Source organism: Emys orbicularis, chromosome 4, assembly GCF_028017835.1.
Source record: "Emys orbicularis isolate rEmyOrb1 chromosome 4, rEmyOrb1.hap1, whole genome shotgun sequence".
NCBI lineage: Eukaryota > Metazoa > Chordata > Testudines > Emydidae > Emys > Emys orbicularis.
Window position 1 is genome coordinate 133,941,139 of NC_088686.1, and position 15,395 is coordinate 133,956,533.

Genomic DNA, 15,395 nt, shown 5'->3' on the forward strand with positions numbered 1-15,395 from the left:
CCCTTGGGCTTTGGCCCCCCTGCATGGAGTGGTGGAGCTCAGGCTTTGGGCCCCCCTGCCTGGGGTAGGGGGTCGTGCGAGCTCAGGCTTAGGTCCCCCCCCACAGTCATGTAGTAATTTTTGTTGTCAGAAGGGGGTCTCAGTGCCATGAAGTTTGAGAACCGTTGCCCTAGAGGATGAGGGTTGGAGCTCTATCCACCTGATTTCCACCTCACACTCAGCCTGGCACCCTGAAGTGTTTAACCAGAGGGCTCTATCCTAAAGGAAAGACTTGCACAGCCCTTGAGGGGAAATTCATCAGAGAGATGTCAGAGGCTAAAGGTCCACGAAAGGAGCTGCTGAGGTCTCTGGTACTACAGAATCAACACTCTGAATATCCAGAGACGATTTGAGCCAACAGCATACATCTCACAGCAGAAATGAGATTGATACAGCCCTGTCTTCTAGCACTGATGTCTCTTAGAACAATAAAGATACCAGATACCGGCTCTCCCCTTGGTCCAGCAGGATGCAGATTTGTTAACCTTTAGGCCTGTGGCAAAACCCACGCATTTTCCTGAGGGTATGGGAAGTGAGCAGATTGATGGGACAAGGGCAAAGTTGTGTAGTTGTTATGGAGGTTAGTTTTCACATTGCTTACCCGTGCAGTACAGTTTTAATTTTTGTATGGAACAGTTTGTACTGAGTTTTATAAACTGCTCGGAGATCAGGATAGTGCTTAAACAATCACAATAAATATAGTTTGGAAGGAAAAGGCAAGAAAGTGCAGGCACCAACATAAATTAACAAAATTGTTCCTCTCCAGTAAGCCATCAAGTGAACAATGAACGAATCTGTGCACCTTCCTTCCTCCCCCCACCCCTCTTCTGCAAAAGAAAAGAAAAAGGATTTACTTTGATTGCAGGCTCTTCAGGGCAAGGGTCATCTTTTTCACTCTGCTTGTACAACACCTGGCATCCTGGTTCATGACACCACTACACTGTAAATAATAATTTAAAAATCTTTATCCTCCTATAGGTTTCCAACATGCTTATTGCTATAGTTCTGTACCACTCCACATACAATTCATCCCACCTCCACTTTTCACAAGAACCAGAACCCAGGATTCTTCAGGTTTCAGAGTAGCAGCCATGTTAGTCTGTATCCGCAAAAAGAACAGGAGTACTTGTGGCACCTTAGAGACTAACAAATTTATTAGAGCATAAGCTTTCGTGGGCTACAGCCCACTTCTTGGAATGCATTCTTAGGATTCGTCACTCATCTAGAAACCTCCAACGGTGGGAACAGAACCCAAGTGTCCTAACTCCCCTGAAGCCCCCCCCCCCCTTTGCCAGCTAGGAGGCCTAGTTCAGTCAACCCCTGCTCTGATCACTAAACATTACTACCTCCCATGTGCCTGATTTACTTTGCAATCAGCCCTATGCCTCCCCTAGGATCACAGCACCTTCTGGGGTGTGAACAACCACACGTGCTGCCAACCTACAGCTATTAATTTGCATGGTCCATCCAGTCAGAAGGGATCCTACCAGGTACTATTTAAAATAAATTACTATGAAGGCGCCTATAAATAGCGCAGGCCCTACAATAAATAAAGCGTCATGCAACTCTACAGCTAAATTCCTAGGGATGCCCCCCCGGCTTTGCTCTAGTTGACTATTCTCTTCACCTGTCTACCTCCTCGTCTATTGGATGGTAGAGTCCAAGTAGGCCGTGGGCCGAGCCACTCTTTGGAGCATTCCATTTGGCTAGAGGGGGGATTATTTTAAAAGAAAAATATAATTCCAACGAGAGCGTAGTGCTGGATTAATTATCGCACCACAATCCAAGGGTAATTCATACTTTATCTCTTAGCATGGGACCTGGCTCCCCTAGGCGGCTTTTAAATGGAGGCGAGTTTGTGTGGTAGGCCCATCCCCATTTCTCTGGGGTTGGTTCAGTCCTGAAAAGAGCTTGTTATGGGTCAAGATGCAGAGCAGCCCATTTCTAACAGAGAAGTGGGCGGATTATAAAACCTCATTCAGAACAGGATCCCAAAGAAGTAAAACACGGTGGCTTAGGTCTCGTCGGTGCCACGAGGGGGAGGAATCTCCCTGGGAACCGTCTGTAGCCCCCACGGGTGTAAAGAGGTCGAGCCTTTTCCCCCCTCCCACGCGCTGGCAGTTGGTTCGGTCCTGTTTGAAGCTGGGAGCGGACGCTCACTGAACCAACGGCAGCAGTAGTTCCGTGAGGGGGCTCGAGAGCGGCCGGGCAGCCCCCTGTCTCGTCACCACCGCCCGGTCCGGTCCGGTCCCGGCCGCTGCCCCTTCCCCACCACCCGGTCCGGCCCCAGCCTCTTCACTACCGCCCGGACCCGCCGGGGAAGGTGAGGGGCCGCTTCTCCACCCTTCGCTGACTCCCGCTGAGGCAAGGAGCCGTTGGACGGTCCCGTCCCCGCCTCGCCCTGGGGTCTTCCGCCCCCCCCCCTTGGTCTCTCCCCCACCTTGTCTCGTGCCCAGGCTCCCCACAGGCCCGGGCTGACTCAGTTCACGGCCCCCTCCCTTGACTAGAGGAGTGGCCGTCTTGGGCCCGTGGTGCCTGAGTTGATGCCTTCTCTGCTCCCGCCCTTTCTAACCTTCTGTCTCCCCTCGACCTGCAGGAGGAACAAGATGCCTAACCCCAGAGAGGAAACACCCCCCAGTGACTGCAGTGATCCAGAGAGTGTGCCCTGTAGGCCCAGGAAAGCGAGGCAGGCCCAGGAGAGCCATGATGGGGACGTGCCCAACCTCTGCCCACCACAGCTGCCAACGTGTACGTCAGCCTCCGATTATGCTAGAAAAGTCCAGTCTCTACCGTCCTGACAGGGTTCAATGCAAACAATGGTTTAACCAGGGATGACAGGGCTTCGGGGAGAGGTTTGAAAGAGAGCCCTTGGGTTTGGAAAGGGACCGGTAGTGGGTTCATGCCATCCCGCTGCTTCCAGGCAGGGTTGATTTTTACTAAACTAGCGCTGAGAGATGTCCAGTCTCTGCCTCAAATGTGGAGACTATACAACTGCTCTTGGCAGCTTGAACCATTGCTGACCTGTTTTTAGACTAAGTTCTGCAATGACTCTTTTTCTACATTTAATAATGTTATGACTGGGCCTCGTGCATAGTGTGCTGAAGTGGCGCTATGGGGCAGAAAACATACAAATCTTTAACTGTTCTGCTAACCTTCTTAACCTGGTGACATGGAATCCTAGGCTCCACATCCCATCCCACTGCTAACCTTGGAGGAGGGGGGGGGGGGGGGAACAGATATCACATTTTTTTGCAAAGATCACCCCAGATCAAAGTCTTACACTTCCCATCAGCTGTATCAAATATTCCTCTCTCACTTCGTGCCCCAAAGTGCCTTTATCTGTTCTTTCAAAGGCTTCTTTAGAGCATGTTTCCACTAAACCTCTTTCATGTTCCACCATTAAGTGATTTTTTTTTTAAGTTAGTCAAAATTCAGCAGTAGAATCTTGTACTGCATTGTGACTCTTAATTGTAGTGTGTCTAAACTGTGAACTCCTCTGCCTTGTACAGCTTTCAATAAATGACAGGTGCTGTTTTTTAATGGTCACTAGATGTCGCTCTTGTTTCACATGATACAAAAAGAGGAGTATGAAAGGACAGAGGGGCTCACATCAAAACTATGAATCTGGGTTTGTCAATTCAGTTTGAATTCTTTCTCAGATGAGTTGAATTGTAACTTTTGGAGAGCTTATACATCATTTTCTGTATATGCATCAACTTAGACAAACAGTGGTGCATCTTAAGAATTCCACCTGTCTAAAAGATCAGTAAATTCCTTTGCACAGTTCAGTGGAACTAAAATCCGAAAAAAATTCAAATGTTCCCTTCCTGCAGCATAGGTGTCTTTAGTAGTTCTTATCCAACAAAGATTTAAGCTAGCTAGGGACTTCGTACGCAGGTATAGTCCCACTGGCTTACTCAGGCCAGTAAGAATGCAAATGTATATGATTCTTTGCAGGACTGGGCTTTATATGACTGACATCATTTCATAGCATACAACCTGCTACTAGCCTTTCTTCACACAACCCTCTTGTCTAATTTAGATTGTAATCTGTTCAGAAAGGGGACCTGTCATTTTACCATACCCCCTTCTACACCAGTCATGGTATATACTATTTCCTTTGCTTTGCTTTGGGATGGGCTAATCAATTCAAACTCATTTAGCAATTGTTCGGTTTCTCTGCCTAGCTGAGGAAGGTTCTCTACACCCAGCTTTCTAAATTATCCTGTATTAATCTTTCATATAGCTGCTAGTGTCCTGATCCACTTTTCCACTTGCTGGTCAAGAACTTTCTAGGTTAAATTACTTCCCCTCACACATACTACTAATGTTATCCAGTATATGGATGATATACTTTCATTATGGAAACATCTATCAGATGCAGGCTCCATTGGCATGGGTTATCTAGTTAGTTCTAAGTTCTCTCATTATTTTAGATTTAAACTATAGCATAAATGAGCATCCTTTTAAAACTCTGGGTCTCCTTGGCACTTCAAATAGTTGTATGATTAATCAACTCCGTTAATTAATCCTGATTTGTATTATAGTAGCCCTAGAGACCCCAACCAGATTGAGGGGAGGGTGTGGAGCTAAGCACCCTGTACAGACCTATAATAAATGCTTCCTGTCCCAAAATGCTTACAATCCTAAACCACTCTCTTGCAATCTGTTCCACACAGGCAGACCCTTGTGCCTTTGCAGAGCCCCATTGATTTCAGGCTTAGTGGTCTATGTACACAGACCAGATTGCAGAATGAGGGGCTAAGGTTTAAAATATAACAAGAGGGTGAGTCACCCAATGGGAGGATATGAAGGCAAGCCTATAGCACTGTTAGAATCCATAATTCCAACATGTGACTCTTTGCTGTCTCATTCCTGTTCTGTATTGTCTCTGGTATCCTGCAACTTGTAAATTGTTCTCCCATTTATGGCTATTAAGCTAGGCCACATGGCATCATATTTTCACCCCACATCTCTCCCATAATTTAATCAGTGAATTTCACCTGTAATTTTTCCTGTTGCTCTAGAATGTAGAAACCCTAGATAATAGTCCCACAACTGATGATTTTCATGAGATTCTGAAATGACAGTATAAAATCAGTAGTTTGTCAGCTAATATTTCCAAAATGTGTCTAGGGTGTTTAATCCCCTACCAAGGGAGTCAGGAGACATGAGTTTTACTTCCAGCTCTGCCACTGACTCAGTGTTTGCTTTCAGGCACTTAGCTTCTTTGAGTTTCAGTTACCCCATCTGAAAAATGCATCTATCATGTATTGGGAGATCTATATTGAAAATACTTGAGAGGAAGAGTGCTAATTCCTTTTTATCTAACTTATTTATTCTTAAAATGGTAAAAATGTGAAATTCTTCTTCAGAATACGTCTTCCTGGTATCTTTACACTGGAAGGGATGCTGTTAAAAGAACTTATAAGACTTGTAGTTGTTTCACTGTTCATTTTAGCCGCGGAACAAGATAGAGACATTAGTTGCATAATTATTCTGGAGGTCATTAAGAGGTTAAAGCCTAGGTATGAGAACCTGTCAAAAGTAATAGGACCAAGCATGAACTGATAAGGCTTTTATACAATCCATTTTTATTCAGCTCACTCAATGAGCAGTCTTGTACTGCTTTTGAAGACCATTTTAATTTGAACAATTATTTCCTATATTGGTGTTACCAATAACCACAGAGTGATATTTTAAATTGATTTTGAGACCCAAACTTGCTTCCATTTAGGTTAATGGAAGTTTAGCTAATGACTTCACTGGGAGAGGATTGGGCCCTTGCTTTTGACCATTAATGAAATTTAATCTTCCATTGTTTAGACATAGAAACCAAACTGATCAGTTTTACTTTTGTCAGTGTCAGCATTTCTTCATCAGCTAGGAGCATAATGTTGTTTCTCATATTCTGAGGGGGATGTTTTAACCCCACCCTACATACACAGGCTTTCATTCAGTTTGCATTTCCGTATTAAATTTTGTAAAACCTTTTAGATTTATTAAATGTTGGATCTAAGACTGTAGTTGATCATGATAAAGAACTAGGTCTCATTAATTTCCTTTCTGCAGCCAGCCCTCCACGAGTTCTCTCCATGGCAGAATTACTAGAAACAGCACAAGAAGTTTCTAAAATGACCATTGCACACGAGATTGTGGTGAACCGTGACTTCAAGTTGCAAAAGGTCAACTTCTCACCAAACAGGTTCGTTGTACTCCTCTTCGTTTTTTCTCTTACCTGAGGTTGCAGATTATATGGCTAGAATGGGAAATGGGGGAGGGGAGGATTTGGAGGGCTATCGCTGTTGAAAGTATCTAGAAACTACAAAGGAAAAGAAAGTGGGTTTTGGTGCTATATGTTATGTTTTTTTTCAAGTTTATTTTTCCCTTGGAACTATGATAAATGCCACATCTGGTCTTCCTTGAGTTTAATGGAGCACTCAGAGGTATAGACAGTGACCTTTTCTTAAGTATTAATCAAAGGAGAAGAGATGCAAAGATCTTCTCTCAGCAATCTGCCTTGTAGCTGCAAACTTCCTGAGTCCTATCTGAATGCCTTAACCACCAGAGTATCCTTCCTGGTGCTGAACAAAAAGAGGCTCTGTAGAAAGGTATCCTGCAAATATTGTACGGTTCTGTCAGTCTTCTCTGAGGATAAGAGTAGTGGTTGGGGGATTTGAAGGGAGTTACCTGCATCTATCGCAGGTTGGCTAAACATCACATTCTTCTGAAGTGTGGGGGGGGCTGGGCTGCCTCTGAACTATTGCTAAGTGGTAGAAAAGTAAGATTAAGGTTTGTCTTCACGTACATACGTGTGTAGAGTACACACACTGTATGGGTATAAATAGCAGTGTAGAGGGTGAAGTGCTGCTTAGATGAGTAAATACATGCCTGAACACTTAATGAAACCAAATTCAGTTTCATTATGGTTAATTTCACGGCCATAGGATTTGAAAATTGGTAAATTTCACCTTTTCAAATGTTTAAATCTGAAATTTCACATTGTTGTAACCGTGGGGTTCCCAACCCAAAAGGGTATTTTGGGGGGAGGTGGGGAGTCGCAAACCTGTTGCGGGGGGGCACGGGATTGCAACCCTCACTTCTGTGCTGCTTTCAGAGCTGCACTCTGAAGGCAGCAACTGTGGAGTTTCCTGCAGCCGCAGGAGGTTCCCAGAGGTGGAGGTGGGTCTGAGGTCCACTCAAGAGTGCCTGTGCAGGTGATGGACAAGTCTTTCCCCAGCCCAGCGGGAGCTAGGAGCCCCTGGCTAGGGTGCTTCTAGTAGGAACGGGCGATCAGATTTCACTGGGTAGGGCTTATTTCACGGTCCGTGACGTGTTTCTCACGGCTGTGAAATTGGTAGGGCCCTAGCTATGTGCCCTACCTACATGGCTCTCTGCACAGTGAGACAGTGCTGCCCAGTGTCCCATTGCTGGAGCCTTTCCCTGCTGCAGGGAAAGACTCCAGGAGCTCCTCCTTGCCAGAACTTTTCCCGCTACCTCAGCCTTTCATTGGCACATGCAGCTATGGAGCAGACATAGCCTGCTTTTCACTGTGGTGTGTAGCTACACGTACCTTACACACCAACCTCAGTGTAGACAAGGCCGAAGTATGTTTGGCTATGGGGAAAAGAGATGGCTGGGTAGGAACCATATGTGTGAGAACTGTGGAATTTAGGTTGATAGAGGTTCCCATAGGAGGGAGAGTGGTGAGGCATGTTGCTTCCAACATGAGAATAAAAGTTCAAAGAAAATGCAGAGGTCCAAGTGTGGACATAGCCCCTCCATAATGATAGGTGTGAGATGGCTGAATGTTCATAATAGTTACTTGTTCCCTCTCCCCACTCAGCCTGGAAAGCCGAGTGAAGGAGACATTGCACAAAGCTTTCTGGGACAGTCTGAAAGAACAGCTCTCTGCTAGTCCACCAGACTACACACATGTGATCCAACTGCTGCAGGAAATTAAAGAGGTGAGCAGTTCATGAGATAGGACAGCCACCTTAGAGCTAGGCCTCTGTTAATGATGTACATCTAAGCTTTGCCTTGTGGCCACACATTAGACCGGAGGCATGAGAGAGTGGAATTCACAGCAAGGATGAGTAAATACTAGGCCCAACCTTCTAGATCCTGTCTGTAAGACTGTCCCCTTGACCCAGTGTCCCACACACAAATCAACTACACCTGAAAGGTATGAAAACCAGTGGAGCCATGTAACAATCAGTATGGACATAACTGATCATAGATATTGCTTAAATCTCTATGCTACACTGATGCAGTGGTTTCTTGAGCAGGACCCTACCCACACTCTGCTTAAGGATGGCTAATGTCCTGGTCCGCTTAGGTCTCATTAGTATTGGACCCACTGGTTTTCACCAGATAGCAGAAGGCTAGCTCAGAGGTGGTAGGACAACTACCACGTATTCCTCTCTTTTTACATTCCCTCTTTCCTGCCCCAAGGATAGCTGCATTCATTAATACTTGGCGACCTCTTCTCCCTTAACTTGCAACTGAACCCCATCATTCCTTCTCAGTGGACCCAAACCCTCTCTTCAGTACAGCAGATTTGGATTCTAAGAAAGGTAGATGTCGTCTGTTAATAGAATTGTAGACTGAACACACAATTCCTGAATTAAAAATGAATTAGATGGGTTTGATTTTATTAAAACCTTACTTGTTACAAGGCTTCTTAAATAAAGAAGCCTGAGAGAGAGATATATGAAGTAAAGTGAGAAAATGCCTTGGCCTGAAAATCCTCCCTAGGCCAACAGTGACTGTGCATACAGTCTCTTCTATCTATAAACTCCTCAAAGTTTATATATAAAGAAACCCCTCTCCAAGGCTAGTCATACATAAGCATCTGTCTTTAATGCACACAACATATTAGAACAGGAGCTAAGTGTTTAAAACTAACAAACAGCCATACCTATCTGCAGAGCCCACAGCAGCATCTAACGTACTTGCCTGACCTGGCCCATACCTCTCCCCTTTTATAGTCCTGAGAGGCAGCTCCTTTCCCAGAAAGCCATCCCACAGAGTACTAGAAGGTATCCCTGCTATAAAGGAAAGAATAGGGACCACACATTATTTAGGGGCTGACATATGGTCATATAGCATCTGCTGTGTATACCCTTAAGGAGAGCAGTTAGGAACAAACATTCCCTTATAGTTGCTATGGTGGCCCCTAAGTTTCAATGTGCTTAGTAGTCACCTGAGTCCTCATTCCTATAAGGCCAGCCTTTACTACTTGTTGTGCAGCTCCTGGCGAGCTGTAGGGTTCCTAGATTTGAACAAAAACAGACTCTTCTCTCTTTGACTTTCTCCTTGGGGTAGACCATACTGTCACTGTTGCTGCCACGGCACAGCCGTCTGCGGGGCCAGATCGAAGAATCCCTGGATATGGAGCTGATCAGACAGGAGGCTGAGCATGGGGCTCTTGACATCCCCAATCTCACCATGTACATCTTAGGTACAATGGCGATGCTGTGTGCACCTGTTCGAGACGAGGAAGTGCAGAGACTACGGGGTATGACAGACCCAGTTCAGTTGCTCAGGTGGGTGACACTGTTTGGGACACAGGTGGGTCTCCCATAAACCAGCATATCCTTAATCAGTGATTGTTGTGGCAGGGGAATCTACTGCCTCCTGCCGAATAATCGTATCACATCCGGACTCCTGGTACACTGAGCCTCAGCTTGTCTCACTGATATTTTGAGTTTCTGAATAATGAAAATTGGATTAAATTGTTGGTCACAGGAATGGAAAGTCCAGTGCGAAATGAACTTGAGGCTCAGTCCGGTTCGTAGGGGACATATGTCCCTTTCACAAAAACTTCCATCCTAATTGGCACTAAATAACACCACGCACCCCAACCCCTCCATGACAGTCATACCAGAAGGGAATGAGCTATAGTGCCTGATTTCTCTTCTGTTCTTACATGGCCTTATCACTATATCATCTGAGTGCCCCCCAGCTGTTTAAAAGTAGTAGTAGTTTCTTTCCCTTCATGCTGTGAAGGAGAAATGACTAATTATCTCTGTGTGGGTGTGGGGGTGTGTGTGTGTGTGAGTGAGACTGAAGAACCTAAGTCACAGCAATGAACTTTGCATTTAGTTCTGAGTGCAGTGAGCCCAATTCTCTTACTACTTGCAATAATGAGTCCGTAGGTTGGGTCCATGTCCTGTCTTCTGTACTCCTAAGCCTATACCACTGCTGGATAATTTCATTGTTTCAGTGGAACATAGCTGTTGTGGGAGGCCATGGTCTCTTCTGACCCTTCTGGTGGTCTCTCTAGATCAGGATAGAGACAGCCTGGAGGAACACTGAAGTAGCTTGCACTGCCCCTGTTGTACTAGTTCCGAGGGTAAGTAGGATGGGTCTCTGGGGCATGCAATTTGGTACCATTCCCCAGCACAAAAACTAGATTTTTTTAAAAAGTCCGTGCTGCATGAAAAGGAAGCCACTGAGTAGTGTGTGGGGCTGGATTGGGCTGCTGGTGAGTTCAGGACATGAGTACTGACTCCCCGTGCACTTAGAATGCCCAGCACTGAAGACTGGGTCTCTGGGGACAACTTGACATTGGTGAGACACTTGTAGTGATCCTTTTTGTCCTCTTATTCACCCCAGGGAGATTTTCCGGGTGCTAGACCTGATGAAAATGGACATGGTGAATTTTACCATCCAGAGCCTCCGGCCCCACCTGCAGGATCACTCCATCCAATATGAGCAGAAGAAATTCCAGGAGCTCCTTGCCAAGCTGCCCAGTGAGTGTGTGGGGAAGGAGAGAGAAGGTGCAGGGGTGTGCTGGGTCATCATCAAGAATACCTATACAAGGATTAATAATACTGAGCACCAACGCAGGGTGACATAGGTCCAAAGTGCATTAATATTCCCAAAGTTCAGCAGGTGGGGAAGGGATCTCATCCTGGGGCTGCAGGGATATCATTTTCCATGATAGACAGCCATCACCCACAAGGGGACAGATTCAGCAGAGGAGTCAAGGGTTGGTGGGTTTGGAGCATGAGCTTACCCTTGGCACGGGTCTCTTGGCAGATGGAGTGGGTGGTGTGGGGGAGGCTTGTGTCAGATGGCTGTGCTGTAGCAGCCCTATGGAGAAACCAGTCTTCCTAACAGCTTACTCAAGCATTTAAAGTGTGCACATACAATTTTAAGCGTTCATTGTGAAACAAGTATTTCTGTTAATGGGACATTGGTTATTGTCCTCTCTTTACTACTGTGGAATAATGTACACAAATAGGATTATCTGCTGCTTAGTTCATGTCCAGTTACTTCCTTTCCCACCTCAAACTGGTCTTCTGTTTGACATCAGCCAATGGTGCAGACATTCTGCTGGTGGCAGATACTAGCTTCAGGTGCAGGGTAAACAGGAGCAGCAGTTAGAAACAGAGCTGTTAAGGGTCTTTCATGCAAATTTGTATTAGTAACAAGATGGAAAGGCGAAACTGTCAAATGTAAGGAGAAGTGCTTCTAACCAGGGGAGGGATTGGTAGTTAGCAGTACCTGGAAGTCAGGACACTGGGCTTCTAGTCCCAACTTTCTCACGGACTTGCCTTGTAAAAGAGAGCAGGTTATTTAATCTGCTTCAGTTTCTCCCTGCAGCATATGGAGAAAATAGCCGTGGCAGGTGTTGTGAGATTTCATTAAAGCATATAAAAGGCTTTGAGATCCTCAGAGGAAAGGGCAAAATGTTAAACAGGCCTGTAGTCACCCTTGGCAGAGCATTTCTAGAAGGTTTTGGTGGATGCTTAAGTTGCTGAATAAATCAAAGGCAAGCTATCCCAGATAGAGAGCAACCTTTTGCTGCTCCCTGTACCAGCTTTGCTGGCTTGCAGCAGAGCTGGTCTGGTTTTGTTAGAGGTGTTTCACCATATGTGGAGTAATAGTTCCTAGCCCTCTGCACATTACAAAGCTTAGCTGAGGCCAGCCCTGAACATGTGCCTTTCCAGTCCCACTACTACTGGGCCAGCATTACTGTCCTGACAATGACATGGCTGTGTCCTATGAGAATGAGCCTGACTCCGAAGCTTCTCAACAGGTGTCAGTAAAGTACCAGGGGCCAGCACTGCTCTCTGGCCAGTCTGAGACATACTGTCTCTTCAGAGTGTAATGTAGTACAGTGAGTGAAAACAGTTCCTTCACCATTCAACTTGCTGAGTCTGATTCTTCCCGCAAACGTCTCTCCATAATCCTGTTCCAGACAGCCTGGATCACACAACTGAGTGGTTACACAAAGCAGCAGCAGAAGTCTCTGCATCTTCTTTGTCATCCCCATCCCATCCTGAGGTCCATGGATCACCCACTCCACTCTCACTGGGGGCTGTCAGCAGGAGCTCATCTACATCAAGTCCCATGTCTGTGTTAAACCAAGGATACATGAATCTGCTCCGCTGGGAGCCAGGCATAGAGAAATACCCTGAGGTAGGAGGAATCTTCTTGTCAGCCAGGGAGGACTGCTCTGCCACTTTGATGTGGCAGTTAGAACTGGCCTTAAGTATAAGCAAAATAAACAGGTGCTTGGGGCCTGAATCCTATGTAACCTCTACAGCATGAGCTGGCTTTGTCTCAGGGCCAGGCAACAGGACTGCAAGGGGAGAAAATAGCTCTCTGCTGGATCCCCTATCCCTTTTTGGCAGTGGAAGCTTCTAGCCTGTGGCTTATTTCCCCTCTTCTGTTAGCTTGGGTCCCCTGCAAAACATAAGGCCTTTCCTGCTTCCGGGAGTTTGTGTTTGATCAGTGGTTCACATCCTTCTCCATAGGGGAGCCCTCTCCCATTATCTATACAGAAAAGGAAGGGCAATTGCGATTCACCAGCTTGAGAATCTCCCTGCTTGGTGAGCACAGCTCTCCCCATGCCCACAGGGGGATTTGATCTTTCTTTGCAGACTCTGTTGATGGACCAAGCCCGGCTGCAGGAGGTACAGTTGCAAGTGAATCAGCTAACAATCATAGCTGCAGTCCTGCTAGTGTCCAGCAGTGTGTGTGGAAGCGCCTTGTTCAACTCGCCTGGGTTTGTAGATAGGCTGAAACGGGTAACAAAGGCCCTCTTGGAAGGGCTCCCTCACACCAGGTTGGTTGCTTTACCATTATCTTTTCAGAGGGAGACAAGTGAGTAGACAGGTGCTGGTTGGGAATGAGAAGAGCTGCAGAAATCCACTCTAACTCAGAGGATAGTTAAAATCCAAATAGGGGCCAGGGTTTCTGGCTGGGGGAGGAGTTTCCAGCTGGGAACTAATCCCCTAGAACTGGTGACTCACTGGTTAATGGGGAATCAGTGCTGCTGATCATTCTGATCACAGTAACAAGCACTAGGGCAGCTTAGTTCATGGGACACCAAACTAGTACAGCTGGTTGTCTGTGCCTTATGTTGCCATCATGATGTTCCTGGCTACAGGTTTGTGGAGGGAATTGCCTAGCTGTTCCACTGCTGTGGGAGCCTCTCCCTGCTGCGAAGCAAAGGTGAGGAGCAGCCCAAGAATATAGAACATACCTCTGATTTTAGGTTTCGAGAAGCTTTGCTGGACATCAGCAATCATGTGCACCAGGAAGTTAGTGAATCTCTCTTGCAACTGGGTTACCCTGCTTTCACCAGCGATAAATCTGCTTCCCTCAAAGGCCAGATAAGGAGCATCGCAGAGGAGGACAATGCAGTGCGGAGCGTAATTGGTGAGTCCCTGAGTAAATGTCTAATGTGCTGGCTTTTTACTTTAAAAATGAGGCCACCCTACATCTTTATCTACAATCTATGTTGGGCCTTAGAGCCCTAAAGTGAAGTCCTTTCCCAGGACTGGTCTAGCATAGGCAACCACCATGCAAGTTTCCCTCATGTAAGGTCAGTCTTTGGCATCTTTGCTCAGACTGCCACAAGGGTGAGTACCTAGTGCCCCTAGATTGAGATCCTCATTCCTTCTCCAGAAGTCATTAAATGATAATGATCAAGCAGTGAAAAGCTCCATATGACAATACCACCTATCTCAAAGCACTTTACAAAAGTGGTGTCATCCCTATGTTACAGATGGGGAAACTGAGGCACAGTGACTTGGTTACAGAGCCAGCAATGGAATGCAGGTTTCCTGAGTCTCAGTTAAGTGCTCTATCCACTAGCCCACCTTAGTAATATGTAAATTATCAAGCTATTTCAAACTAAGTCTGAAGTCTTTCCCACTGATCTGTGCTGTTGCAGTTATTGCATTTAAGCACAATCTTAAATTCCATGTTGCATTCTGACATCTGCTATGCACTTCAGTTTTTTTATACCAGGATGATTTCCCTTCTGTTCTCTCCAGAGCTATATCCATGCTGCTGAGCTGATAGTGTCTCAAATTGTCAGGTGTTCACTCTTCCCTTTGACTGACTGCTACTATCACACCCTTTCTTTTCATACCTACAGAGCAGCGGATCCATTCATTTCTCAGCCTTCATCTGTCTTCTAGTGCCCAGAACTCTCGCAGTCTCCCAAAAGGCCTTGCTCCAATTCAGGAAGAACTGCTGGAAGTTAGCCACAGATTTGGCAGTGTGATTTATCACAACAGGCAGGTGTATGGACCCTACTACCTGGCAATTCTAAAAAAGGTGGTTCTCCCAGGGGCAGAGCCAGAAGCAGGAATAGATTCTTTCTAACTCTTACAGAAAGCACCACATGCACTGGGGCCAGAGGGGAGGAGGACTCAGCTAGTTTTCAGAATCATGCTTTGGCTTGTAATGTCTGTTGCAGCCAACTAAACAGCTGTCCTGTTCTGTGCAGCAGCATCCAAAGCACTTCTGCAGCTGGGCCACCATAGCTGCTGGGGACAGTTACATAAATACCAACTGCCACTTCCCAATTTGTCTGAATAAACCTTTAAACTAAAAAAAATTTGCCTTTTTTTTTTCATACCTGCTGTTAGTTGATCTCATTACTTTGAATAAATATGGTAAGAGCCTAGATGGATTTCATAATGTTGTAATGCATCCTGTGAATTTGAACCCTGATTTTTTTTCTTGCCTTGCCATTAACTGTGGGTTTTAGCCTGCTTTCCAGACACCTCTTAGTCTCAGCCGGGGAGAGGGGATTTGATTAAGATGCTTTGTGTTAATGACAGAGCTTACTTTCTAATGTAACTGATATACTCCTTCAGTGTTAACTTTAAAATCTGGTTTACTTCATATGTGCCATCTACACTAGCTCAGTTTAATCCCCTATGGATTTAGTATTTTTGTATTCAAATCTACTGTAACCAGTTCCTAAATTTTAACATGCATTGTTAAATGTTGGTCTTTTCCTCCATCTCCTTTATACGAGTGAATTTTCAATACTTTGAAGCTGCATTAGTAAACTTTCTTTCTGCTAGAGCAATACTGTGCTA

At 45.7% G+C, this 15,395-nt stretch overlaps 1 protein-coding gene across 1 annotated transcript; it reads left to right on the top strand.

Annotated features, from left to right (window-relative positions):
• The first annotated feature begins 2,287 nt into the window (after positions 1-2,287).
• TCP11 (t-complex 11) lies at positions 2,288-14,894 on the top strand. Its single transcript, XM_065403038.1, has 10 exons — positions 2,288-2,362; positions 2,636-2,787; positions 6,112-6,244; positions 7,886-8,006; positions 9,367-9,587; positions 10,660-10,796; positions 12,251-12,471; positions 12,936-13,120; positions 13,553-13,716; positions 14,441-14,894. The coding sequence occupies exons 2-10, from the start codon at positions 2,646-2,648 to the stop codon at positions 14,668-14,670; spliced, it is 1,554 nt and encodes a 517-aa protein (XP_065259110.1). The 5' UTR covers positions 2,288-2,362; positions 2,636-2,645; the 3' UTR covers positions 14,671-14,894.
• The last annotated feature ends 501 nt before the right edge of the window (positions 14,895-15,395 follow it).

Coding starts and splice junctions, on each gene's coding strand:
- TCP11 (XM_065403038.1), top strand. CDS start 2,646: ATGCCTAACCCCAGAGAGGAAACACCCCCCAGTGACTGCAGTGATCCA. Junction 6,245..7,885: donor GTCAACTTCTCACCAAACAG/GTTCGTTGTACT, acceptor CTCCCCACTCAG/CCTGGAAAGCCGAGTGAAGG. Junction 13,717..14,440: donor TGCAGTGCGGAGCGTAATTG/GTGAGTCCCTGA, acceptor TCATACCTACAG/AGCAGCGGATCCATTCATTT.